At 39.8% G+C, this 25,416-nt stretch overlaps 2 protein-coding genes across 2 annotated transcripts in view; both read right to left on the reverse strand.

Annotated features, from left to right (window-relative positions):
• Window positions 1–11: 11 nt before the first annotated feature.
• Window positions 12–18,235, reverse strand: LOC144205719 (semaphorin-4G-like). The gene is made up of 15 exons (XM_077730278.1): window positions 17,933–18,235; window positions 12,334–12,520; window positions 9,492–9,643; window positions 9,351–9,413; window positions 9,174–9,272; window positions 8,140–8,230; window positions 7,947–8,054; window positions 6,378–6,535; window positions 5,829–6,004; window positions 5,471–5,615; window positions 4,174–4,396; window positions 3,977–4,092; window positions 3,734–3,888; window positions 2,040–2,098; window positions 12–1,951 (listed from the first exon to the last, which is right to left on the reverse strand). Exons 2-15 carry the CDS (start codon window positions 12,464–12,466, stop codon window positions 1,014–1,016), a joined length of 2,616 nt encoding a protein of 871 aa, XP_077586404.1. The 5' UTR covers window positions 12,467–12,520; window positions 17,933–18,235; the 3' UTR covers window positions 12–1,013.
• A 1,526-nt stretch (window positions 18,236–19,761) lies between these two features.
• Window positions 19,762–25,416, reverse strand: part of LOC144205656 (apoptosis-stimulating of p53 protein 2-like) — a 28,494-nt gene continuing 22,839 nt past the window's right edge. The window contains exons 15-20 of the mRNA XM_077730169.1: window positions 23,439–24,277; window positions 22,401–22,538; window positions 22,190–22,323; window positions 21,934–22,100; window positions 21,656–21,855; window positions 19,762–20,895 (exon numbers count right to left, since the gene is read on the reverse strand). Coding sequence (XP_077586295.1) covers window positions 20,854–20,895; window positions 21,656–21,855; window positions 21,934–22,100; window positions 22,190–22,323; window positions 22,401–22,538; window positions 23,439–24,277 — 1,520 coding nt within the window. The 3' untranslated portion in view covers window positions 19,762–20,853. The remainder of the gene's footprint in view (window positions 20,896–21,655; window positions 21,856–21,933; window positions 22,101–22,189; window positions 22,324–22,400; window positions 22,539–23,438; window positions 24,278–25,416) is intronic.

Here is a 25,416-nt window from a genome sequence, read left to right on the forward strand (position 1 = left end):
TTGTTGGTGCTGGTGTGTCTTGTGTGTGATTATTACCAATAAAGAGTGCTGCAAATTTAAGAATAGCAGTGGCAATAACATCAAAGCTCGAGAATTAACAAGCGGCTAGTTGTTTATGTTAGAACAGCGTGACTGCATTTGAGCAGAAAAAACCCAGTTTTGAATTAATTTCTTCATATCGGCTGGTTGGAGTAAAAAAGGGCCGATACCGATATACGTCAAATTGCCAAATATTGGCCAGCTGATATATCGGTCATTCACCGCAAATACTTGCATATTACATATATATGCATATATACGCACACATATATAGTATATACACACACATACATATATATCCACACATATGTAATATTTTTTAAATAAATTATCAATTAGAAAAATTAAATAGAAATAAATTAAAAAACAATTAAAAACTAATGAAAAGAGGAATAAAATAAATCTAATTTCTAAGAAAATTTAATCAATTAATAAAAAAGGAATTTAAACAAATACATTGGAAAATAGGTGTGGCCCATGTGTAATTTCCTCTGGGAATTTTGGATTTTATTTTTTTGCTTTATAAATATCTCGTGACTTTACAAACGTTAACTCTTTGGCCGATAACAGGTGTTTTCAATTTCAATGTTTGAAAGCATATATAATTATCTGTATAGCGAATCAAAATGAGATATATGCTTTATCACTAGAACATTGACAGTAATATAACAATAGCTGAACACCTGATTTATATATCCGATTCATTGATAGAAAAAAACAAAACAAAAAACTAAGAAAAAGCGTATGTGGCAGCTGTAGTGAAGTGATCACAGTGGGTTTATCGTTCATGAACGGAAAGGTACCAACACATTTGACCGGATGATGGAATCCCAGCTTTTCCTCACTGGACTTCAATGGTAAATTTTCAACTTGGCAACTCCTCATGCCTGTAAAGTGATCCTCGGTCACAAATGAAGTGAGGTAGAAAGATTGTTTTCCCCTCCATCTCACATTTTTGCCCTTTTAAGCTTAGCCTAAACGGAGCTTTCGTCCGGCCGGGGCATCAGCTGAGTGCGTTTGCGCTTTTCCAACATCTTGGTGAGCTCATCTGAGAAGGATGGACAAAGCGGTGCCATGCTATCGGCATCGTTCTGGGCGAGCAACACATAGCTGTTGCCGTTCATGCGCCGCAGGACGCTGGGCAAGGTGGCCGAAAGCCCGCCGTGGAAATCACGGTCCGGCGCAGTGGGCAGGGGCGGCGCTGGCGGAGGTGCGGCCGACTCCGCGTTAGTAAAAGTGCAAGCCTCGCCCGGGACGATCTGGAGGAAGCCCCCAGAGTTGACGCCATTGCAGACGCCGTGGCCATTGCTGGAAATGGTTTTCAGCTCCAAGTGGGCTGAATGCCGTTGCTTTTTTTGGCGGTTTCGCTTTTTGGGCGGGTAGGCGGCGGCCGCGCTGCGTAGCGAGTACTTTCCTTGGTTTCCCACACGCAGGCAAAAACCGAGGTAGAACAGAACCACGGTGAGAACTACGCACAAGCTTCCTAAAATGGTGATGAGGGATAGATACAAAGCCTCCATGTTTTTGGTGGAGAGAAACTCTGACTGGGGTTTCCGAGGGGCGACCGCTGGGGCCCCCTCGGAGGGAACGGGTTGAGGCATGGCAGTGGAGTGGTGCCTAGGTTCTTCCGTGGGCGGCGGAATCGGCTCAGGAGCCACGGTGACATTGTAAGCCACCACGGCTACCCGAACATGGTTCTCCACGGCGTAGCAGGCGTAATGCCCGCTTTGGTCTAGACGCGCCCCGATTAGCAGAAGCCCGTCGGTGCCAATCCGGAAACCGGAGATCAGGCCGTAACCATGTAACTCCCAGTCATCGAGGGTCCACGTGGGCGCAGCCAGATTGGAGCTCAGCTCGCACTGCAGGAGGACGTCATCACCCACTCGTACCGAGCGACTGCGCGTAGGCACAACTGAGAGGATGAGGGAAAAAAATGCAATTTCAGATGACATTTCAAGGGTTTCCAACACAAGAGCCAACTATTGTAGGATTGCACCCACCGTCTTGTGTGTTGTCACACCCTCTGTTGCCTTGTTGGATGTCTTGGATTAACGACATTCTGCAGGTAAGAAATAATGAGTGCACTAAGGATTAAACTTGTTTAATAATAATTTGGAGCCACTGTCGAAGATAAAAGTCCAATCTATTTGGAACAAGTCTTCCCTTGATTATCGCAAATTCACTTTTTTGCAATTTTGTTCTGCCCTTAATTATAAAAACATGTATATTTAAAAAAAAATCAAGTTCATGATGTGAAAATCCACGCTAAAACCTCTCCTGCTAATAGGATTCAGTACTGAAGAAAAAAAGTGATAATACTAGTTTGCAATTTTTTAATTATCGCGGCCATGTCTGGTCTACATTAACCGCGATATTCGAGGGATTACTGTATAATAACCCAGTCCAAGTAGAAAATTGCCAATGAGGTCACATTACTTGCACACTGTTGTTTGCACAGATTATGCGAGCAGGAAAAACAAAATTATTTTGTGACAGTCTTCACACATTGATTAATTTATTCAATAGAGCCAGGCTGTGTTCACATGATTTTTGGAACTCTTCTGTTGCTTGTGACAACAACAGCAACGCATATATTTTGCAAGAATTCTCAATTCTCTGGATTTATGTCTCATTATGTATGCATTGAATCTGCTGTTATGCGTCTCTGTCAGCGGCAACACAGGATTTTTTTGTGAGGATATTTAGCAGTTTAGTTTTACTTTGCGTATTAGTGAAGCTTGACAACAAAAGGGCTCCGAGATGTCCGGTAGTTAATCCTTAACATTGCTGTAACAGTAAAAAAGGTGCGTCTACAAACCCATCAATGTTTGGTTTCACTACTGTGATAAGTTGTAAAATATTCCGTTGAACTGCAGGTTAACCAGCCAAATCTTTTTACTACTACACGTGACAGGCATTGTGGATATGCTGCAACAATGCAAAGCACTTTGAGAAATGGAGTTTAAGAATTTGTTGATTGCTTTCTAATAATTAAAATAAATGAAAATATGACGATTTAAGAATGTGCCCAATTTTGCTGAAACTGAGTTTGAGCTCTGGGGTCCTGGGTTCAAGTTTGCATGTTGCCTGCGTGGGTTTTTTCCAGGTACTCCGAATTCCTGCCATATTCCAAAACAACATGCACGGTAGGTTGATTGGACCCTTTAAATTGCCCTTAGGTATGAGAGTGAGCTTGAATGGTTGTCTGTCTCCTTGTGCCCTGGCATCGGCAGGTCACCGATTCAGTGTGTTGTCCCCTGCCTCTGGGGATTGGCTGGGATTGGCTCCAGCACCCCCGCGGTCACTATGAGGACTACAAGAATAGTCCAAATATTAGGTGATTAAAGTGGCAACATAACAAGAATGAAGCTATAGATTAAAGTCGATATATTACTTATTTTTACATTATGGGAATTGGAGGTTGTTCAGGGTACGTGAAGTTCAGCTTTTGGCAAAGTAAAGGTCGCTGTGTACACAAAGTGGTATTTGGCGTACACGACCCCTCTGACAATGTAACATGGTGCACACAGTGACCTCTCCATTTTAGGCCTATATTGCCATGAGGAGTTGGAACACTGTGCACACTTTTTGTTTACTTTTAGCAGGCTGTTGTATCTCCCAACAGAGGGATGATGTCATCATTCTTGGAATGCACACAAAAGTCTCAGTCACTCTCTGGTGCGGCCTAACTCACTTATCTGTGTAGTGTGCGACATCCACGCAGCAGTTGCCGCTCCAAGCGCAGTGCGGATCCCTGGACAAAACGCAGTCGTAGCAGGAGGCGTACCTGCCGCAGTCGGAGAGGGGCAGCTGCAGCACGCCTGAAGGCGAGCCCACGTACACGCTCATCTGTAGTACGACGGCCATATAACAAACACTGTGACATATGTACAAGTGTGCGTTCATGTGTGTGTGTGTGCGTGTGTGGTAGTTAAACCTGTTGGACAGAAATGAGCACGTTGTCCACACTCTGCGCTTCTTCAAACAGCTGCAACTCCTCAATAATGTGCAGCTGAGCTCCCACGAGGACCGCCTTGTGCAACCAGCCTTCATCTAATCAATCAAAATATGAATTTCCTGTGTATCTATTGACAGTGAAGGTTTGATTGTAAAAACGACAAGCAGCATCCCCACCTGTTCCCATGTATAACACGTCATATTGCAGTCCATCCAAGCCTGGCACGGCAATCACAGCCATGTGTGTGTAATCCGTGGTCCTCCTGAACAGCAGGGGGTGACGGTCGAATGCCTGGACCTGTTGGGACATGAGTGGGTGTCTTCGGACAAAGTTGAGCACATCGTTGGGCAGCGAGGTGGACACGTTGATGCCTCGCGATCTCGTGTCGTTTGTAATGCACTAAAAGGAAGGAAAAAAAATTCTCCAAATGAGTTGATTGGCACCAAAAATTAAGCCTTCTTGGTGTTTTTTTTTTTTTGGTTAACATCACAGTCTGCGGTTGGCAGAACGTCGGGCAACATGAGTCGGGCTTCAACGTGAATGTCTATTTGAGATTCGGGCAACGTGAATGTCTATTTGAGATTCGGGCAGAGGCCAACATAAAAACTATGTTCACTATGTTTACCACTGGGTAGATGGAGAAAGGCGTATGAGCAAGTGTGCCGCACGCTGGATTTCCGAGATAGTCAACTTCTGTACTTAACACCACTCAGACCAGTATGTCCCATGATTAAACGATGTTTGCTCAAATGTAGGTATGTTTCAAATTACAGAATTAAGCAAAAATTGCAATGTGAAAAAAACCAAACATTGCATTTTGGCTGGGCCCAAGGTTTGTACGGTTCAAAGTTTATAGCCGAACTTGAGGTGAGCAACTCAAAGTGAAAGAATTAACATATAAAATAATGAGTATTGATGAAATGCCATGATTTTTTAAAATTCCTTTACATCATCGGCGGTTATTGATAGTGCTAGACGTCTAATCCAAATTTGACTAGGACAGGGTGGCAGGCAGCAAAACTAAATAAAAATCAAGTTGTTAAAATAGTACTGCATAATATCATATCATTATTTGTAGACTGTAACATTTACACTGTAATTGATTGTGATTTTGACATCCCAGCTCACATATTTTATTTAAAAAATATTACAAACCCCTTTTCACAAAAAGGTTTGTACCTCAAATTTTGGCTTGCAACTATATAAATGAAAATATTTTTTTTAATATAGCCATAAATCATTAAAATATCTTAAGCGGCCACTCGTTAAAAGGGCCGCTATCATGAGTAATAACAGTACTTATTAAAAAGAAATATAAAACCTAATTATATTATAGCTCCTAGCTTCAGTATTAGTACAAGTATTAAAAGTGAAAATGGATAATTAATGATGATATCAGCACAAATTGCCTTTCTCAAAAACTTCATTTACAAGTCAGTGCACTACTGTATACATTCATGCGTGTGTTTTTACCGTTCCAGGTCTTGGTTCAGGAATTTTTCCAGTATACTCCTTCCAGTTAGAGCCTGATTCTTGCTTCTCCATGTAAGGTCCTTGAAAGGCGTCTTGGATGTCAGACAACGAGAAGCGACACAATGCAGACGCCTTAATGCTCTTCCTGAAAATTTCCAAAATTTTTGAAACACACAGTGAATGAAAGCGAAGGGGCCAGCCGTTACCGAGGTGACCGCAAAAGTAGATGATCAATGCATTAAAAAAAGGAAAATAAGAAAGATTAAAGGAAAAAACGTGCCATTGGGGGGCATAGATGTCTAGTCAGTAAAATTAATCCATCAATGGTATTAAATGAAATCTGCATTTTTCAACTCACCATCCCAGGCCAAAGATGCCGTAGAAGAGCATGTCCCGTGTGGCGTTGCCTGGCGCGACGTAGATGCTACGAAGCTCGTTGAAGTAAAAGTCGTACTCGGGCAGAGAGCAAGCCAGTCGCACCTTGAGGAATGATGTCCAGCGCCTCTGAAGTGTCAGGAGGCCTCCTTGGTCACCCTGATGGAAGAAGAGTTACAAAAAAAAAATTTCATCTCATTTTATGAACCGCTTTATCCTCATTAGGGTCGCAGGGGGTGCTGGAGCAGGACCCCAGAGCTGTGAGGCCAACGCGCTAAACACTCGCTCCACCGGACGGCCGACGACAAAAAAAAGCCAAAAACAATTTAACTAAATTAAGGAAGAATTTTTAATAATATTTACATAAAATAACAAAAACTAGGGCATCCCAGTGGTGAGTATTGCTCCAAAACAAGTCACTTAAAACACGGGGCTTTTGCCAAAGGTCAATTGTCCAAATGCCTTCTGTGGCCCCTTCTGTTCTAGTTTTAAGGACCGCCAAGTTGGCATCGACAACTGAGGCCAGGCTCACCTTACAGATACGGGCCACCCGAGCCACCCTGCTGCGGGCACCAGAGGCGGCGCTCCGCTGCTGGGCTCCACCCTCGTTAAAGAAGAAGTAGATCTTGTCGTCATCGCCCACTACGCTGTGGGTATCCCTCACCAATGTCGAACCCACAAAGTGTGCATCTGGAACAGCAGTACAACAAACAAAAGTTGATTTAAATAATTAAAATAATTATTCTCTATTTTTCAATTATTTTATTGACAATTAATGTCTTTTGTGATTCAATTATTTACTCAGTTGTAATAAAACAGGTATTCTGTCTTTTTTACATTTGCTTTACTACTAGTACTAGTATTCACTAGTCATTTGAATATTCAAATTAAAAGATGGTTATTGACCATGAAAATTGATCAATTATAGGAAGAAATGTAGTTCCTTAAATTTGGATGCATAATTTAGAATTCGAGTCCTTTAATCATCAAAAATCACATTTAAAGGTTAAATTCCAGGTTCAATTTGAATGTAACCACTTTATTATAGTGATAAAATAATATTTTTAAATTAATAAAATACAATTATGACAACCTAACCAGTGAAATTTGAAAACATACTGGTAAATATAGTCAAATTATAAGATGTGTGCCATTTCATTAATGATGATAAATTTCATCAACCATATACTACTTAGCAAAATCCATAATAATGTGAGTGAAAGTAATTCAAATTGGACTTGGGGAAATATAAGATTCTTGGTTTTATATTATTTATTTGATTATTTATTAAAACCACAATTGATAGAGGCATAAAAAGCTGCTGGACTTTATAGGAGGAACACGTTGGTTGGGTTCATGGCGTGTCACGTGATGGTGGCAAATGTGGACAGATGGCAAGCAGCAAGTAGCCATGTTTGAGTTGGTGCAAGTTTTTTGTTTTCACCAATGTAGAAATAATTGAAGTGAAATATCATCGGAAGAGGATTCATAAGGGGTCGACTGCTTTGTACTTGGCCGTGGTTTGGAGGGAATTAAGGCAACTTTCACCAAAGACGAATCTCATTAAATGAGTCTGGCTTAGAAGTACGTATATCCAAACACGACAATTCACACTTCCGAGAAAACCCCTTGTCAAAAGCTATTTTATGAGAGCTAAGTTTTGCAACGTTAGCGGTTGCTATGAACTGCTGTTTGATGGCATCGTCACCTTCAAAATATCTAAAATAACTTTCAAAGGCAAGAGATTGTCTACTCCATTTGCCATCTTTTTTTGCATTATACATTTTAGCATCTATGGGTCTTGTTGTCTTAAATCATCTGGATTTCTCAAGCAGTTCATCCATGAACTCTGTGTAACCAAATTACAATTATTTAAGGAAAATAATAAATGTAGGTCTATTTAAGTTCTCCTTAGTGCTTTCTGTGAACAAAAGTTAATGCTTTAACATTGTCAGCTCTAATTATAATTCAGTTATTCAGAAAAACAGCGAAGGCAACAAATTGATTATGTTTAAGACACTTAAAGCTTAGATTCCCCTAAAGCTTAGATTCCCCTAAAGCTTTTATTCCCCAAATTTTTTAGAAAATTTGGTCGACCCACCATTTAACCACCGAGTTGGGGCAGACTCAGTCGTGAGGATCGGAGTGTAGCGGCGGATGTCCGGGAAACTTCGAAACTCGTACTGGGAAGCAGTAAAGAGCTCCTGGTCTGACAGATAAAATCAAGTGTTGAGGGATAACAGGACATTTTTTTTTTGCATAGTGAGCACTAGGTGCGTGTCGAGGGCCCCTACCAACGATGAGGCCAGTGTATCCCGTCGTGGGGTCATAAGGGCATTTGTCTCGACCTTCTTCGGGTCGGGACATCCAGAATTCTTCAGCCTCCTGTAACAGAAAAAAACGGTAAGTATGAAAGCCTTGCACTCCAGAACTCAGCGTTGTCAAAGATTTGTGTTGCCGTAGCAACCAGACACCTATGGTGTGGCCTTGTTTGTCTGAAGGCTGAAGTGTGGCTTAGATAAGATTCTGTGCAAGCTCGGGGAAACTCAAGGTCGGCGTGGCATTCACTTCAAATGAATATAATCAGGAAAATTGTGACATAGAAAACAACGGAGACTTTCTCTCATATTGGTCAGCCATTCTGGGTTTTCAACAAGGACGTAGGCTGCTGAATATTAGTTTGTAGAAGTCCAAGGTCAAGCCATTTACCTAGTTAAAGTGATTATAGATATATCTGTTGACTGAAATTAAAAACTGAAAAAAAACCCACATTCCCACAATGGTATATAAATGTATATTTAAATTGGAAATCAAAATAAACAAACTTGCAGGCCTAACATATGGATGTAAAAATCTGACTTTTTTTTTTACATTGTAGTCTAAATCAGTCCAAAACCAGCCTTAAAAAGGAATTGGTATAAATATTTGAGTTGTAACTAAATCAGTAAATAATATTTGGTTGCATTTTTGCAGGGAAATTAGGTGCAATTAACTCATGAAAGCTAATTAATACTGTAAACAAGTTCCAGTTTTCATTAGTACAACCCGCAATCTCAATCAAAAAATTTAATGCTGCTCCCTCTTGAAAATATTCATCCAGGTATGACCCATCGAGACAAATGTGACACGTTTTTATATTGTTGGTGACGAATATGAAGCCAGCCTTGAATAATTTATATTGCATGATTAATAATTATGTTTTATGAAAAATGTTTAAAATTATTTATACATATATTCGGAATTCTCAATGGGGAGTGTTGCAAATACTGGCTTTAAACTTTGAGTTATTTCTTCAGTAGTTGAAGTCATAAGAATGGATGAAACATACTATATAAGCGCACAGAGGACTGAAGGCGTAGGTCCCGCACATGTAGAGGTGTGTGGCGTTGAACCTTTGCAGGAGGCGAATGTGATTGAAACACTCAGTCTGGCGTGAGAGTAGAAATAAAAGAACATTTAGTGAGGTAATAAAACACAATATGATGAGAAAAGGAGCAACAGCCACCTTGTTGTCTTTTCCCTTAAGAAGACATTGCCGCTTTTGCTCGGGGGAGGCCTCCCACACGATCTGATGTAATATAACGTACAGTAAGATTAAAAACAGGAGTTAAAATTGGAAAGATATAACACAATGAGCCAAACTCACATTGAGGGCAGGGACGGCCTCGATGTCTGTGGCGTCCAAGGCGAACGCGGCCTCGCGGGCGCCGACAAAGAGACGGCGACTGTCAGCCTCCAGAAGCAAAGTGCTGTAATTGACTGCTACTGGTGAGGCGAAACGCTTGAGGCCTTGAACATCTGAAGTAATGAGACAATAGTTCACCACCCAAAAAAATGAGAATAAAAAAAAAAAGTTTCTTTTTTATTATTGGTTCCCATTGACGACAATATTACTATCAGCAGCAGAGAGCCAAGTTTACTGGCAAGAATGGCTTTCATATAGTTTTTAATTCTAACCGGACATTAAATAAAAGAAGCCTCTAATAAATTAACTCATTCATCCATGTCATTCAATGAGTTTGGCTACTGTGTGTATATGTATTAATCCTTGGACTCACTGAGCGTACAATGACGGAATAGAAAAGCAAACCCTTTTGAAAGTCTGCATTATATTCCTCTCTATTCAATTTTTGCCACCATTAAAGCGTCAGCCTGGCTAAGAAATATACGTCACTGCACTCTAAATGGAAAGTGAAATTAAATTTTCAGTTGACAATATCCGCAGCCTATACGTGACAGCAAAATATATGCTATAATTTGAAGTGATGCGCACAGGTTTGTATTGCGTGCATGAAAAAGATAACTAAACCACAACCTCCAACAGAAAATGTGATTTTATTGAACGTTTTTACTATTATTTTTGACAAAAAATATTGGACTATAATTATCGTTATCATTTTATCACCCAGGTCTAGATATATGTATGATTCCTCCTTCACGGAAATTCACTTAATACGGATGTTTATGGATCGGATAAACCACGAAAATCGAGGGAATACTGTATTGCCACAATATTATCCATAATATCCGTATTACACAACCAGGTATCGGAATTGAAGCAAGTGAAGTAATAGTTTGTGCATGTTCAAAGTCTATTAGGGCTTTTGAGAAAAATAATTTGTTGTGATACTAAATAAGCACTGTCTCAATGAACCATGAAATAACATTCATCAATTCATGAGTATTTAAACTATTTAAACAAACATCTCTTCATAGACCCACTCTGCCTTTGTCAGCATATGACCAGCCTATAATTATGATCACGAATTCTCACTGGCTTGAAAAAAGAGGCACCACTGAAAATGGCCTTTGACTTTATTTTACTATTTTACTATACACTTAATATTGTTGGCTAATTTAATACCTTCATGAACCAAGTTCTAAAAGTTTTTTTTTTACATTGAGGTAACAAGTCATGAAATTCAAACTTTATTGGATTATTGAAAAGTAGCAAACTTGTTATTATTTTTTTTTTTTTTAAACTGAATTGCTGTTATTGACTGCGATTTATGTCTGATTCATTTGACTGAACATGCAGCTGCACTTCAACTTGACATCTGACTTAGTTAAGTCAAATAAGCACTCGATCTGACTTTCTCCAAATCTAGTTCCTACTCCAACTGGACTCAACTTTCACAACTTTAATTACAGTCACCTCTGACTTGCCCAAAAGCGGCTTCCTCCCACCTTTCCCTCCATGCTGCCTTTCAATCCTACCCCTTGAGTGTGCACCGAGACCTTCTCCGCGGGAGAAAAGAGTGAATTAGCAGGTCGCTGTGTGAGACTTCCGGAACATTAGATACAATTACCGTATTATTCAGACTATAAGTCGCACTTAAAATCTCTTTTTGGAAAATTGGAAACTACACCACATAATGCATCACGTCTTAAGTATGAATTCTAGTTATGATTAATGAATGTGGAATTTGCAGGGTCTCGCTGTGCCTATGTTGTTTTTTTTTACGGGTACTCTGGTTTCCTCCTCCATACCAAAAAACATACATTGTACCCTGGTTGAAAAGTCCTAATTGGCCCTTGTTGTGAGTTTGTCCATGAGTGGTTGTGTGTCTTGTTGTGCCCTGCGATTAGCTGAAAATCGAATCAGGGTCTATCCCACCTACTACCCATAATTTGCTGAAATAAGATCCAGCACCCCAATTAACCTAAAATAAATAAGAATATTTATTGTCAAGACGCATATAAAAGAAATCAAGGCAATTTTTGCAGCCAAATGGAATGTCAAAATAGGTGTTTATTAATTGGATTATCTATTTGTCATTTTACCATGAAAGTCCTAGCTACATCTGTATATTTTGTGCAATTAAATATTTGGATCAATATCATTTGGTGTCATAGTAATCCATTGTGACTTGGAGAGCCAAATGGAATGGAAATCAATTCTCATCAATGGCGATGATTTAAGATATAAGTATATCAATGGGGTGACAACAATGATGAAAATTAGTAGATAAAACAATGTATCTGCACAGATGTAGTCAACATTGAGAACAGTTGTCACGGTGACAGAACCTCCCTTAAAGAAGCGATGCAGTCTCGGCGGGGTTTCTGAATAGGACGACTTTGACTCTTTGCTTAAATGTCACATTATTGTTTCATTTGATTCATTTGTCCAATCTCTCCCACTCAAACACAATTTGAGGGAACGTCTGCTCCATGTTACAGGTTGGGATTCAGACTTTTATTTTTAATTTCTTAAGTCGTAATAATAAATTAATAAAATTTTTGTTAAGATACTCATATTTTCAGACCAGTAAAAATGAAAAAAAGGACAAATCATGCTTTTCATATTATAGTGAGCAGTGTTGGTAAATATTCTAAGTGCTCTATTTACATTCCCTCAACGGCCACCAATGATTAATGAATAAAAACATTATTTAAATTCTTTTGTTTTTGATCAATACCTCTGCCTTGCTCTTTTGGATAGAACAAGATGCTCCTAATGTGAAAGATTGAGAAAAAAGGCTTACTGCTGTGTAAAATAGTGACGCGTGGTGTCACGTCAAGGTCCGGCGGTGGTCTGAATGGGTAGGCGGCTGCCACACACACACCCACGCTCAAAAGCAGCAGGAACCGCAATGATGGCCAGCGGCCCACCTTCATCTCCGCACGAATCCAATGAGATCACACAAACATGTTCACACACAGGCCAGGGACCTAGAAGAGGGTAACAAAAAACAGGGATATGACAATTATTTTCATTGGCTGCCATTGACCGCAATAGCTGTGCGGCAATTCATTTGAACTAGGAGACAGCGAATAGTCATTTCCCAAATGGATTGGACATCTTTTGGCGTCAATGGGAAATAAGGGAGCTAATGACATTCTTATTGCCTCAAATCAATGATACAATATTGTTTGTCATTGTAAAAAAAATGTACAAACTTTGAATATGGACACTTAAATATGGGAAAACACTGTCAATGTGTACATTGAGGTATGAGTTTATTTCACCAAGCGTGCATGCTTACAACGCAAGCAGGTTTTGAAAACCTTTTTCCCCAATCAAAGAAATGTATATGCAATCTACTATATAGGCAACTAGCCAAAATTGGATTAAATAATTGTACTTATCAATATTACTATAACACAGTCATGGAGACTTCAAATAACCCCTAGGTATGAATGTGAACGCAAATGGTTGTTTTTTTGTCTCCTTGTGCCTTGTGATTGCTGGCCACCAGTTCAGCGTGAACACGCCCCCACCTCCCACATGGTGCCCGTAGCTAGCTGAATGAATGAATTGTGACCAAGCAGGCAAAAACTAATAAAATAATTGTACTTCTACATAAGGATAACACACTCATGCAGACACAGACTTTCACAACTACATCCCCCTATGCAATTGAAGTTGCGACACTGTGTTACACACACAGTCGTTCCTCTAATTTCGAAATTATTTGGTTCCAGAACTTTTTTCGTAACTTGAAAATTTCGTAAGTAGTCGTATTTTATATGTAAATTCTTTAATTTGTTCCACAGTCCTAGTACAACTACCAACTAACCCCCTTTAAATGTGAGGATTGACACAAAAATGAGAAAATGATAAGGAAATGATTCCATAATGTCTTAAAACAAATAAAGCATGTAGAATTGTGCTCTGCGCCGCTGAAATCGTTCTCTCCACGGCCATCAATATGGGAGACGTAATACCCGGGTTTGCCCGTGTCATCATCTACAGACAGACCATGATGTCATCAAAAGATTCAGAGAATCTGAAGAAATCATTGCATCTAAATGACAAGGCCGAAAAACCATACTAGATGACCAGGATCTTTGGGTCGTTTAAAAAGCACTGCAGCACAAGAGGAATGCTAAAATAATGGAAATAAATGATTAATAATCTATAAATGTGCTTTACCAACATTCATAAAAGGATGACCACTGCCACCAAAAAAAAAAATGTAAAAAGGCAAAAACATGCTGATGTCTTCGCTTCTTGGCTTATCCAACAAAATCTAATAATTTTATCAGGTATTTTGGCATGGCAACCTTGAGTAGTATCTTGCATAATGGTGCGAGCCAGTCCTGAAGCACACAGGTCGACATGTGTAAATAGTCAACGTGTTCAAATAGGAACACAGCAATATAGCAGAGTAGCGCTTGATTAACCCGTTAGGTTGCATTGTTGGCCACGGATTGGACGTCAGTCAATGTAAATGATGTAGTCACCGTCAACAGTAATGAAAAGGTGCCATCTTCCTTTAAAGGCTCATCTTTGCTTTTATCAGCTCGCGTAGGAGGTGCGCCAAGCAGCCATTCAGGAGTCATTTATCTGCCTCGTGCACTCTCAAAGGGCTGTCAAGGCCTCAGCGTGAATTCAAGCGTCTGGTCCGTCAATCTTCCAGAGTGGTCCTGATGTGGAAGATGGAAGCTTTCAAACTAGCACAAAAAGGAAAGCTCAACTACTGACAATTATGAGCCAGGGGGGCTAAGAACTGGTGTGATGCTTCGACAGTGCCCTGGAATGAACTCCAAAATGGGACACTTTCAAGTCACGACAAGCTCTGATCACGGATAAGCAAATGAAAATGCTGCCATGGTTCTCATTAGTTTGCCTCTTGATGTTCATTCATGGCTATTGATGGTTTTAGCAGCTTGCATACTAAATGGGAATCTTTTTGTTTTCACAATGCAACACAGCCAGAAAAAATTCAACAGTAAACCACATCACTTTCTTTATATTTGAGAGGACAATGGTGCATTGACTTGAGCCGCAATTGAAGATTTATTATGATTTGTTTACTGGCGGATGGCCCGGTGATTGGGTGGTTAGCGCATCGGCCTCACAGTTATAAGGTCAAGGGTTCGATCCAAGGTTGGTCCTCACTGTGTGGAGTGTGCAATTTCTGTGCTTTTTCCATTCAAGGTGTACCCTGCCACCCGGTGCCCATAGTTAGCTGGTAAAGGCTGCAGCATCCCTGTGACCGTTGTGAAAAAAATGGTTTGAAGAATGGAAGAATTGTTGTTTTATTTATTATGGGGAAAAAAAGAACAAAAAAGATTTGAATCAACTTTTCTACTGTAAGAAGAAACTTTTTTTGGTTCTGTTTGGTATTTTACTGTCACAGAACACAGAAATGTGCATGAATTAAGACAATGATGTTTTTTTTTTAAAACAGATTGTAATTCTTTTAAAACTGAGAACTCTGTAGAAGTTACTTATGTGCAAGAAATGAAGAATCATTGCGTAAATACTACTAGTGCTACCACCAATAATGGATAACTAACTATCAATCATTCGGTATTAAAATAATCATTCAATCATTTGAGAGATATTGTTTGCAATTCACAGTAGTTAATTTTCTTTTATTTCTGTAGTCCTTGATAATAGATTGATTATCGTTGTAATTTTTTCTGCTTCTTTGCCTTAAAAGCACTATAGTAGTAATTGACGCTATTTATATGTAAGGTAATAATTTTGATAATCACAAAATAATTGGTGGTTAGTCACCTTTGAAAATGATAATTTGCGGTAACAATAATGTATACCTAGATGAACTGGTTTTGGAGTGACTAACTCTAATCAAGGCCTACAGCTCTCATCTTGTTTGTGATGTAAAAGCATGCTCTCGGACTGTGTTTTACGCCCGATTAAACGAAAAGGAACAAAAACATGTACCGTAATAACTAGCATATACACTTTACCCTTAAAATTGCCTTTAAATCCTTGCTTCACAATTTTCACCTCCATGTTCATGGACTTAATAGGGAGTACAAATGTTTTACTTTGAAGGGAAAATCTTGAGAAAAATCATTGCACGTGCTATTTCTGAGGTACTGTATTCTTCAAAAGCACATTATTAAAGGGTCAATATCAGAATGAATTAAATCATCCAGTAATATATTTTATTCTTCTGCCCTGCTGCTGTTTTCTTCAGCTTCAGACTACTGAGTAACTGTGCAAATAAGCTTGCAAGAGCGTATTCTCCACCTTGGTCACAGTCTGCAGCAGTTCCCCATCTCGTGGAAGACTTCCTGTGTGTGGTTCCAGTTTTTGCCCAATTTACAAGGTCGTTTTTGAGTCCGATTCAGCTACCGCAACCAAATTGGCGCTGTTTAAGCAGCAGCCGGCGGCCACGGTAGCTTTGTCCACTCTTGTTCGTTTTGTGTTTTGCGGCTTTTATGTTTTAATGATTTGATGATTCAATTTACTTTGATTTGCTTTGTACTTTGTGCTTTTTGCTTTGCTGTTCTGTGGGGTTCCAGTTTTTGTCCAACTCTACAATGTCTTTTTGAGTCCGATTCAGTTACCGCAACCAAATGGCGCTGTTTAAGCGGCAGCCGGCGGCCACGGTAGCTTTGTCCACTCTTGTTCGTTTTGTGTTTTGCGGCTTTTATGTTTTAATGATTTGATGATTTTAATGATTGATGCTGTTTATTCTGTCTAATCACCCTCTTGCTACCTGCCACAATGTAATTTCCCGAATACGGGATGAATAAAGTTATCCAATCCAATCCAATCCAAAATAACCAACAAATAGTAAGCGTTACTTTGCCTACTGGTGAAAAAGAGTATAGCAAATCTTGTGCGCATATAACCCGTACCCTTTATTCAGTCATCTTTTTTTTTGTTACAAATACAAGTTATAAGCCAAAGAATACAGTATATTTGCATGAATGACACCAGGGGTGCTAGTGCTTTTAGCCACTACTTTCTTTAAGCTTGTAAAAAATGCATGCATCATTAAGAGAGTAGTAAATACAACAGTCAAAGGCATTGTGCCCTTTTATTAAGCTTTCTTGTGAACTGCAGTTTGTTGTCTGCATTGACTCAACTTTCCTTCTGTGGCAAAGACAAAAGGCAGCCGCAGCTGGGGCTGCTTTGCTTTTTCTTGAGCTTTGTCATCAGTCGAAAATGGACAAATTGTGCGCCTTTGTTTAGTATCAGAGAACAAGGATGCGGCACATGTCCAATAGAATAATAGACAAATTGTACCGCGGGCACAAAGCACAAACATACTCATGTTGATCCACAGAGTTCATTCAACTGTGGCGCTGGTTTGTGACATTATGACATTGACTCCATTCTTAATTGCAGTACAATTCTGAGCTCTCCTTAAAACAATCAGAACACAATGACATTTAATGAAGATGAATAGCTTCATATCATAGCATTTTTCTTGTCTGTAATATTTCCCCAGAACCACAAATGTAGAGGCAAAAAAAAAAAAGATAGCAGAATCTGGTGCAAGATGAGGCAAATGTTTATCATTTGTAATCCCATTTTTGGCCGACCAACATTAAACTAGTCAATGATGAACACAAAGTATACGCAGTACACTTAAATTCCCATGCTGCCACTTTTCCCAGTTCAAAAGAATTGGACATCTACAAGTAACTCATCTCATTTTCTGAAATGCTTTATCCTCACTTAGGTCACGGGGGTGCTGTAGCCTATCCCAGCTGACTTCAGGCTGACAATTGGTGGTCAGCCAATCGTAGGGCACACAACTATTCCCGCTCACACTCATACCAAGGGAAAATTTAGAGTGTCTAATTAGCCTACCATGGATGTCTTTGGAATATGGGAGAAAACCCGAGTACCCTGAGAAAACCCAAGCAGGCCCAGGGAGAACATGCAAACTCCACACAGGTGGACCAACCTGGATCGAACCCAGGTCCCTCATTGTGAGGTCAACACGCTAACCACTCATCCACAGGGCTGCCTGACATCTACGCGTGACAAACTTAATTTTTATTCCTATTTCACAACAGGAGGACGGGAAAAAAACATCATTGGACATCGATCATCACCAATGGCACTGAAAGAGTTAATCGGCTTTCCTGGGCCACTTGTGTTATTCCCGAGTTAAGAGTTCAGCCCCTTAGCCTCGACTTTGACACCTGTGTCTTAAAATGATTTTTTTTTGTTCTATCCCTCCAACACGTTAGGGAGATATGATAGTAAGTTAATAAATAGCTTCAGTTTGATTAGATCACCAGCTGGTTCTTGATTTGTCAAGTAGAAGGCAACATATGTTGACAAACGCCTTTTGAAGCACGAATTGTATCACAAATGACGTTATGTGAAGGTATTATAAAGTGGGTGGTGTTGTTTGGTCTTACCTTAATCGCGTTGGGTTCCAAGAAAAAGCAGAAAAGCCACTCATTCCAAGTGGACTTTTGCCCTTTTTTAGTAGTCTGCCGGTAGATCAGCACTCTTAACACACTAAAGCAAGCCAAATCCGCCCACGTCGCTCACACTTGGACCTCCAATAACATCTTACTTCCCTATTTTTTTGAAGCGGCCCCTTGCCTGTTGATTTCATTCGGTAATATAGCTGCTTTTTACAGCCGGCGGAGACGTCGCTCGCGGTGCGACTGTCAGTGTGACTGAGTGTGTTGCGGATGGACTAAAGAAGGGAGAGAGAGAGAGAGAGGGGAAAAAAAAGAAAGGTACACCAGTGCAACCTGTCTTGTGAAATCTCAGTTAAGGGGGCTGCAGTGACATCAGCAGGACGCTTGAAGAACTGCAGAAATCATTTGATGGCGCATATGTCCATTTTCATTATTTGTTGTTGTTGTCTACTTACTAATTTGACTACTTCATTATTTATTGCTTATTTATTGCTTATTTATTTTTCAGTTTATTTGTTGTTGTTATTTGTGAATTTCATGGTAAAGCTTTAAATCTCATTATACTTGTATAATAAAAACATTAAATTCAATGATTCACATTAAGATACTATACCAGAAAGAAACAAGTTTTTTTTTACCTCAATAGTTAGAGTTAAGTTAATTTAAGTTTAAACCTTTTAATCTGATTAATTAAAAAAACAGGCAATTGGTTTAACCCGACTTTTTAGGGGGTCACTGGATAACCCCAGAACTTGAACTGAAGGACTCCAATATAAAATGATTTGGCATTTCAAAACAAAAGTACTACTCTGAAATGGAAAATTTCCCATATGAATTAAATTACATTTTGGGGGACACCAGAACATGAAAAACATTTTTTTTTAAATTACAGTACTCATGAAAATCCAATGTGGCATTTCAAAACAAACGTATGGGCAGCAGTAAGCCTTGTTTTCTTACCACCTATGACCTGGAGCTACACCAGTAGTTTACACCAGTAGTAACACATACAGAAATTCTGAAACTTTCTTACATCCATTCTAGGAAGTTTTTACTTTGCTGCTGTAGTTGGTTAATATAGACATCCACACACTGCAGACACGACTATTACCAAGATTGCAAGGAAAACATGATGCAGATTTCCAGTGGTGTAAACATACCCTAAATGGCCAAGTCGAATGGACCAAGTAACAATGATAAAGGGGCTTTCAACCATACACAACAACGGGATTGACAAGATATACCCCAAATACTAATATACGTGGTTGTTGATTAAATTTGATCACAGCCATGAAATGGTTAATTAAAAAAAGATGAATCAAATACACACCCTATTTGGTGTTCTAAATGTGCTTGTGCATTGCCTTTCAACCCAACTTTTGAAATTCTTTTTACAATGAAAAGCCAACTGGAGCACATTCCACCTGTAGTTCTCTTACCGATTCAAGAAATACTGCTTTGCTGATGTAGCACATTCAAATCACTGTGACTGTCTACCAATTTAATGAGAAAGCCCGGAAGGTGCAGACCTCTAATCGAACTTTCGAGAGGGATGCAGGACCTTAACTATAGATTGGACTTTACTTTGCATTAATAGTCTGCCTGCAGGCCCTCATAAAACGACATCAAGCCAATGATTCTTATTTCCTCTTCATTATATGGGCAAATTAGACACAAAAAGCATGAGATGCTGTTAATTTGTCAAAAAAATCATTAATGCATTGATGCTGATCAAAAATGACCAAACTTAAATAATCTTATTTATGCATAGGATCAAGAATGTACATTTGAGGCTATTGGATGAAAGGAAAAAAGGGTGGTGGTACAAATTATTTTTATTATAAATGTTGAAAATGCTACAGTACATCTGAGGCTATACTTCTTAAAACAGTATACAGGAATGTGGTAACAAAAATAAATATATCTGCACAATGTCAGTATTGTATGAGAAGCTAGTGACTCAAAATGAAAACAAAAATAAACTGGCAGCCTATGAGTTATCTAGTTTATTGGTAGTGCACTCCTTTTTCTTCCTACATAACCAGATTAAAATCTGGAGTTGTTTTTTTTTTTACCACTGTGTTGTCAAATAACTAGTTTGACAAAAAAATCACATTTACAGATTAAAGTTCATGTGCCAGTACGCTGTTCTGATTAATTTCTTTTTGAAATATAAAAAAGAGGCTAAGTCAAAAAGTAACAAGCATCTGGCATAGATTGTCACAGTAATCGAGCCTTTTTGATGATGTAATTGCATGTTGTTGCTAACAGCTATGTAAAAATGTTAAATACTGAGAGTTCCGTTTACAACCAGTTCCGGTTGCTTAAGTCTGGCAAAAGTGATTTAAAAAAATAATAAAATAGTGGAACTGGGACAAAAAATCCATTAGCATAAGAGAAAAGTGCCACAGGTGGGCCACAAAGTGTTCTTCAGTGGATCCTTCATTGAGTTCAGGGGTAGGAAAACGGTGGTGAAAAGGTCCATTCAGGGCCTCACTACATTTATCAACAATAGCATACAGGTAAAAAAAACAAATTGAGAAATTTTGTATTCCATTGTTGCGTCCCCCACCTCTGCTTTAGTGTTTTTTTTTTAAATTTAATTGCAGCAGTGTCCTTCTCTTCCTGGGTGGTAACAACCAGTGTGTGTGTATAAAACACTACTCGCAAAAAGTATGAGAAATGTTGCCTTGGTGTTAATTTGGACAGCAGATTTTCCAGATGAATTCAATTAGTCCTATTACCTTTTTAATGTGTGCTCCACAGAGTTTGATCCCTCCAAATTTCCAAGGACCTTCATTTTTTTTGATTCCTTCTGTGTGGTAGTCTGAAAATTGACGCCAAAATCCAAGGACTATTTGCAAGTAGTGTGTACGTGTCAGTGTGCATGTTGAAATGCGCAGGATTCCTTAAGCAAGGCTTCTCTGTCGTGGCTTTATTCTTGGATACAACTGCAAATGGCAAAGGGAAAAAAACAACTTAGTGTTAAAAACTAAATATTAACTCTGTCAGTGCCATTGACAATAATGCAACCAACCCAGTGTTTTTTTTTCACCCTTCTAGTATGAATTAAAATTTTGTCAATTGACGTCAAAACAACCTGAAGTGGAAGGTCTGGGAGCGAATAAACATTACTTTATTCGTTACCATCCTCCCTGGTTCAGATCGATTGAAGGCCTATTATTGTCAATGGTAGGCAATGAGCAAACTACCTTCAGTATTTTTTTTGTTTGTTTTGTTTTTTCCAGGGAATATGAAAAAAGAAATACATTAAAACAGAACAAAAAAATAATAAGATATTGTACTTTTAGCATTATTGATGACAAGTGGGTGGTCAATCTGTGTTATCACAAAACTGCATTTCACGAAGAGAAGGGGCTTCTATGCGATTGTTTCATTTTGGTATACACTGGTATCCCTTTTCTGTCTGTTTTTTTTCTAATAAAGTTAAACTGTTTCAGTGGTTATTCTTTTGGGGTCATAATGTGGAAAAGAGGACCAAAAATCAAAAACACTACTGGCGCAAAAAGACAGACAAGCAATATGCACTAGCTAAGCAGAAACTATGGTGCAGTGGATTTAAAGACAGTCAAGGTGACGGGGCCGTAAAGTCGAAGGGTTTTAGGTCGAGGACTCCGTGTAATACAATCAATATTGCTAAAAAAAATAAAATAAAAAAAACTGGCTACTGGAGGTGAATTGATGTCTTACCCCGAGAAGATTTCGAGGAATGTAGCCTTCGTGGTCTCCAAGGCGGGCCCACCACCAGTCAACCTCGTTTTCATCCTCCCTACGGATGACTGTCATGCAGTCGCCCTCGCGGAAGGACAGCTCGTCGGGGTTGTCTCCCGTAAAGTCCCACAGGGCGTAAACCACTCCCCTATTCATGATGCCCATCTTCTCTTGGACGCCTGGGCAACCAAGGGACACGTGAAAAATGAGGCATTTGACAAAGCAATCTAAATTCTGAATATATTCTTTCAACTCACCGTAAAGGAACTGCGAGCACTGAGTGTAGCCGTCCTCCATTTCCTCGCACTTGTCGGCTGCCGTCTGCATGTCGCTGTACGTTGTGTTGAAAACAGCCGCAGCTGACTCCACCAGGAACTTGCAAACCTGAACGTTATTGCAGGAGGCAGCGCAGTGAAGCGGTGTCCTGAGGAAAAGCAAGAAGAAGAAATGTCACAAAGATCATTGACACTGTGCTTTGTCCTCAATCCTGGTGTCCTAAAACTTCAAACTCACCATCCATCGCTATCGGCGGCATTGACGTTAACACCATACTGCACCAGAAACTTCACAATCTCTGTGTGCCCTGCGCACACGGCGTTATGGAGCGCAGTGATGCCTTCGTCGTTGGGCAGGCTGGGATCGTCTACCTGAAATGTAACAGAAAATTGATAAATTAATGAATCCAAAATGGAAAAAAGTCACCATTTCGGATTTTCGCCTTTACCTCGTAAATAATTCTCTGCACCAGGTCAAACTCTCCTTCCAGAGACGAGTCGAGCAGCAGCGCCAGCGGGTTGAATTTGACTCGCATGTTATGGTCGATCCGCTCCGAGCCCACCTTCCGAAGGTTGGTTCTCTTGCCCTTACAAGATAAAACCGTAAAAGTGAGCTTTGCTTGACAACCTTGTTCGCCACTGTGTCTGCCTTCGACTGAGATGGAGGGTGGGATGTGATTATTTGTACTAAACTGAGATGTAAGAAAGTACTTCACCACTATAAACTGCGCATTATGTAACCCGATTAGCCTGACAAAGAACAGAAGGAGGGGTTTCGATAAATAGGCCACAACATTGTTGTCTAATTGGTTGACATTTTAGAGAAAAACCTGCACAAATCCTCCTCCCATGGTGGATCATAACTAAGTGTAAACTGGCATTTATTTTTAACACAAAGTGTGTCTTATTGACTAAGGAGCAATGAGGAAATGTGAAAGGAATGCAGGATCAAAGTCGACTTAGTCGCAGTAGAATAATGAACATTTTTACAGAGGAACAATAGCAGCGCCTAATGGGGATTATCTAATTATATAACAGTGACCCAGGTTTGGATTGTTGACTCAACAAATCCTGTGGAACAAGTTGTTAAAAAAAAGTGTGCTTGCTTCAAATCTAACATTTTCAAGTTTTTATCAATAACAGAGTTTGAGTATTTTTAACTTAATTATTTTAGTTGCACTTAATTGAATAATTAACTTTTGGGGTAAAACGTAAATTTCTTAGGAAGCAGAATTTGAAGGAAACTTGCGCACGAAACGCAATATTCAGTTTTTTAAACAGCTAACTTAAATGAATATAGTAGGTAAGTGAAGTGTTTTCCTTTATATTTTAGTACAGGTATCATCATTTTACCATATTACATAACTATATTATACTTGACCAATTAGGAAGCAGTTCCCATAAATTGTGCCCACCAGCAAAAAATCTGTGCAACGTGTATTGCAATCAATGACACTGATATTGTCATTCAGCTCGTTTTTTCTTACCGGTGGCAAGGCTACCTGACCGGTGACCTCAGGAGCTTTCATATTGAAGGTGTCCTCTCCGAGGCTGTCCTGCTCTCCTCCACTGGGGTATGGCGGGGGAGGGTAAGGGGGGAACTCTTCCGGGAAGCCCTCTGGAGGTGGAAGGGGCAGATTAGGGACGGTGTCCTCCATAACAGAGGGTGGTGGTGGCGGGAAGAGTATGTCTTCGGGACGAGGGGCCGGATGTGACGGGGGTGGTGGAGGAACAATGTCTTCGGCTTCAAGGAGGACAGAGGGCAGTCGGGTTTGTTCGGCAGGAGCCGGAATGTGTACGTTGCCACTTTGGAATTGAGGGCTATCTTTTCCGGCATCTGACCATTGATCCCCATCATTGCTTACAGGGCCCGCAAGGTTTCCACCCACAGGTAGGTCCGCCCCTTTCTCTGCATCACTGGGAAAAGTGGGAGTGGCTGGCGTGATGATAGTGGTCTCCATGGCGGCCAGGGTAGTTTTCTGGTAGAGGAGCTTCTGAATGTTGGGGCCAGCGGGTCCTTCCGGCTCTGTGATGGAGCTGCGCTTCTTTAAGGGCCTGGGGGCATTGTAGAGCTTCTTCCTGAGGGCTTCCAGGTCACCATCGCTCTGGTGACGGTAAGGGTTGGAGATGAAAGGCAGCAGCTTGGTAGGGCTGAGGGGCCGAGGGATGCGCTCCGTCTCCGGTTGGGCGCTGTCGGGCGGGCTCGGACCCGTGTGGTTGGCTCCGTTATGATCCACCTCTGATTCCGATGCTGGGGAGCGACGTTCCAGGTAAGGGTTCTCCACATGCTGAGGGCCCCCGTTGGGAATCACAGGCTTTCCATACACTGCAAATAGAATGAAAACATGTTTATTATTTGGGATTCAATGGCTGCGTTTTGGGGTTTTGGGCAGGAGACCCTAGCTGTATGGCTTTTGGCCATAAGCTTAACAGTTACATATGAGCTACAGTGAAAAATTCAATTATTTTATGGGGAAAAAAAACATTGGAGAGATTTGCTCAACCTATTCTTTTGGAAAATAAATGATGATAAATGTAGCCTGTAGACTTATCATCATCTGCAATTCACTAGTTTCATCTTAGAACATTCTAAAAGGGTTATGGTAAAAAAGTGACGTTTGTGGCTGAATAATATTAATACTTTAATCTTAATATTTTAAATGTATATTGAAACAAATGTTCCCACGCTTATAAGACACAGAAAAAAAATCATGCAAACATAAATAAATATATTTAAATGTAGTAAGTTATATTTAGAGTAAATTTGGTAATTAAGAGCATGGGAAAAGGTACTTGTGAGTACTTTAGACATATAACAAATAGATTCTTTCAAGTACTACTCTTTTCATAGATTTAAGTTACTATAGTGCACGTTTTAGTTTGAGGATTATGTAAAACTTGGGTTTGGCGTAAAAGGTCCTCCAATTCTGACCTTTTAACACCCTTGATGACAATGGACGCAGGGCTCGACATTAATGACTGCCCAATTGCCCGGGGCAGCCAAGTATTCTTTTCGGGCAGCTAATTACGTTCTGACAGCTGCTTGAAAGGGCAGGTAAGGTTTTGATTATGTGATGAAAAATAAATGAGAATCACAATCGCTTTGACCGTTTTGTTTTCTGCCATGGGTGCGGTGGCTTTGTGACGCATTTTCGTCTTCTGCGCAGATGGTTGCTCGTGTGAAACATTTGTCTTCGTTTTCTTACGAATATTACAGTAATTCCTCGATTATCGCGGTTAATGTAGACCAGACATGGCCGCTATAAATGAAACAGTGAAGTAAGGTCATTCCTATTAAAAAAAAATAATAATAAAATAGTTTAGTTTTTTTCTTTACTTCAGTGCCGAGTTCCAGTAGCAAGCGCATGGCAGGGGAGTGGTTTCCACTTGAGTTTCAGCGTGTATTTTCATTTTTATGAACTTACCAAAAAATTTAAATAACAAAAAAAAAAATTCCAAGAAAAA

Source organism: Stigmatopora nigra, chromosome 12, assembly GCF_051989575.1.
Source record: "Stigmatopora nigra isolate UIUO_SnigA chromosome 12, RoL_Snig_1.1, whole genome shotgun sequence".
Lineage (NCBI taxonomy): Eukaryota > Metazoa > Chordata > Actinopteri > Syngnathiformes > Syngnathidae > Stigmatopora > Stigmatopora nigra.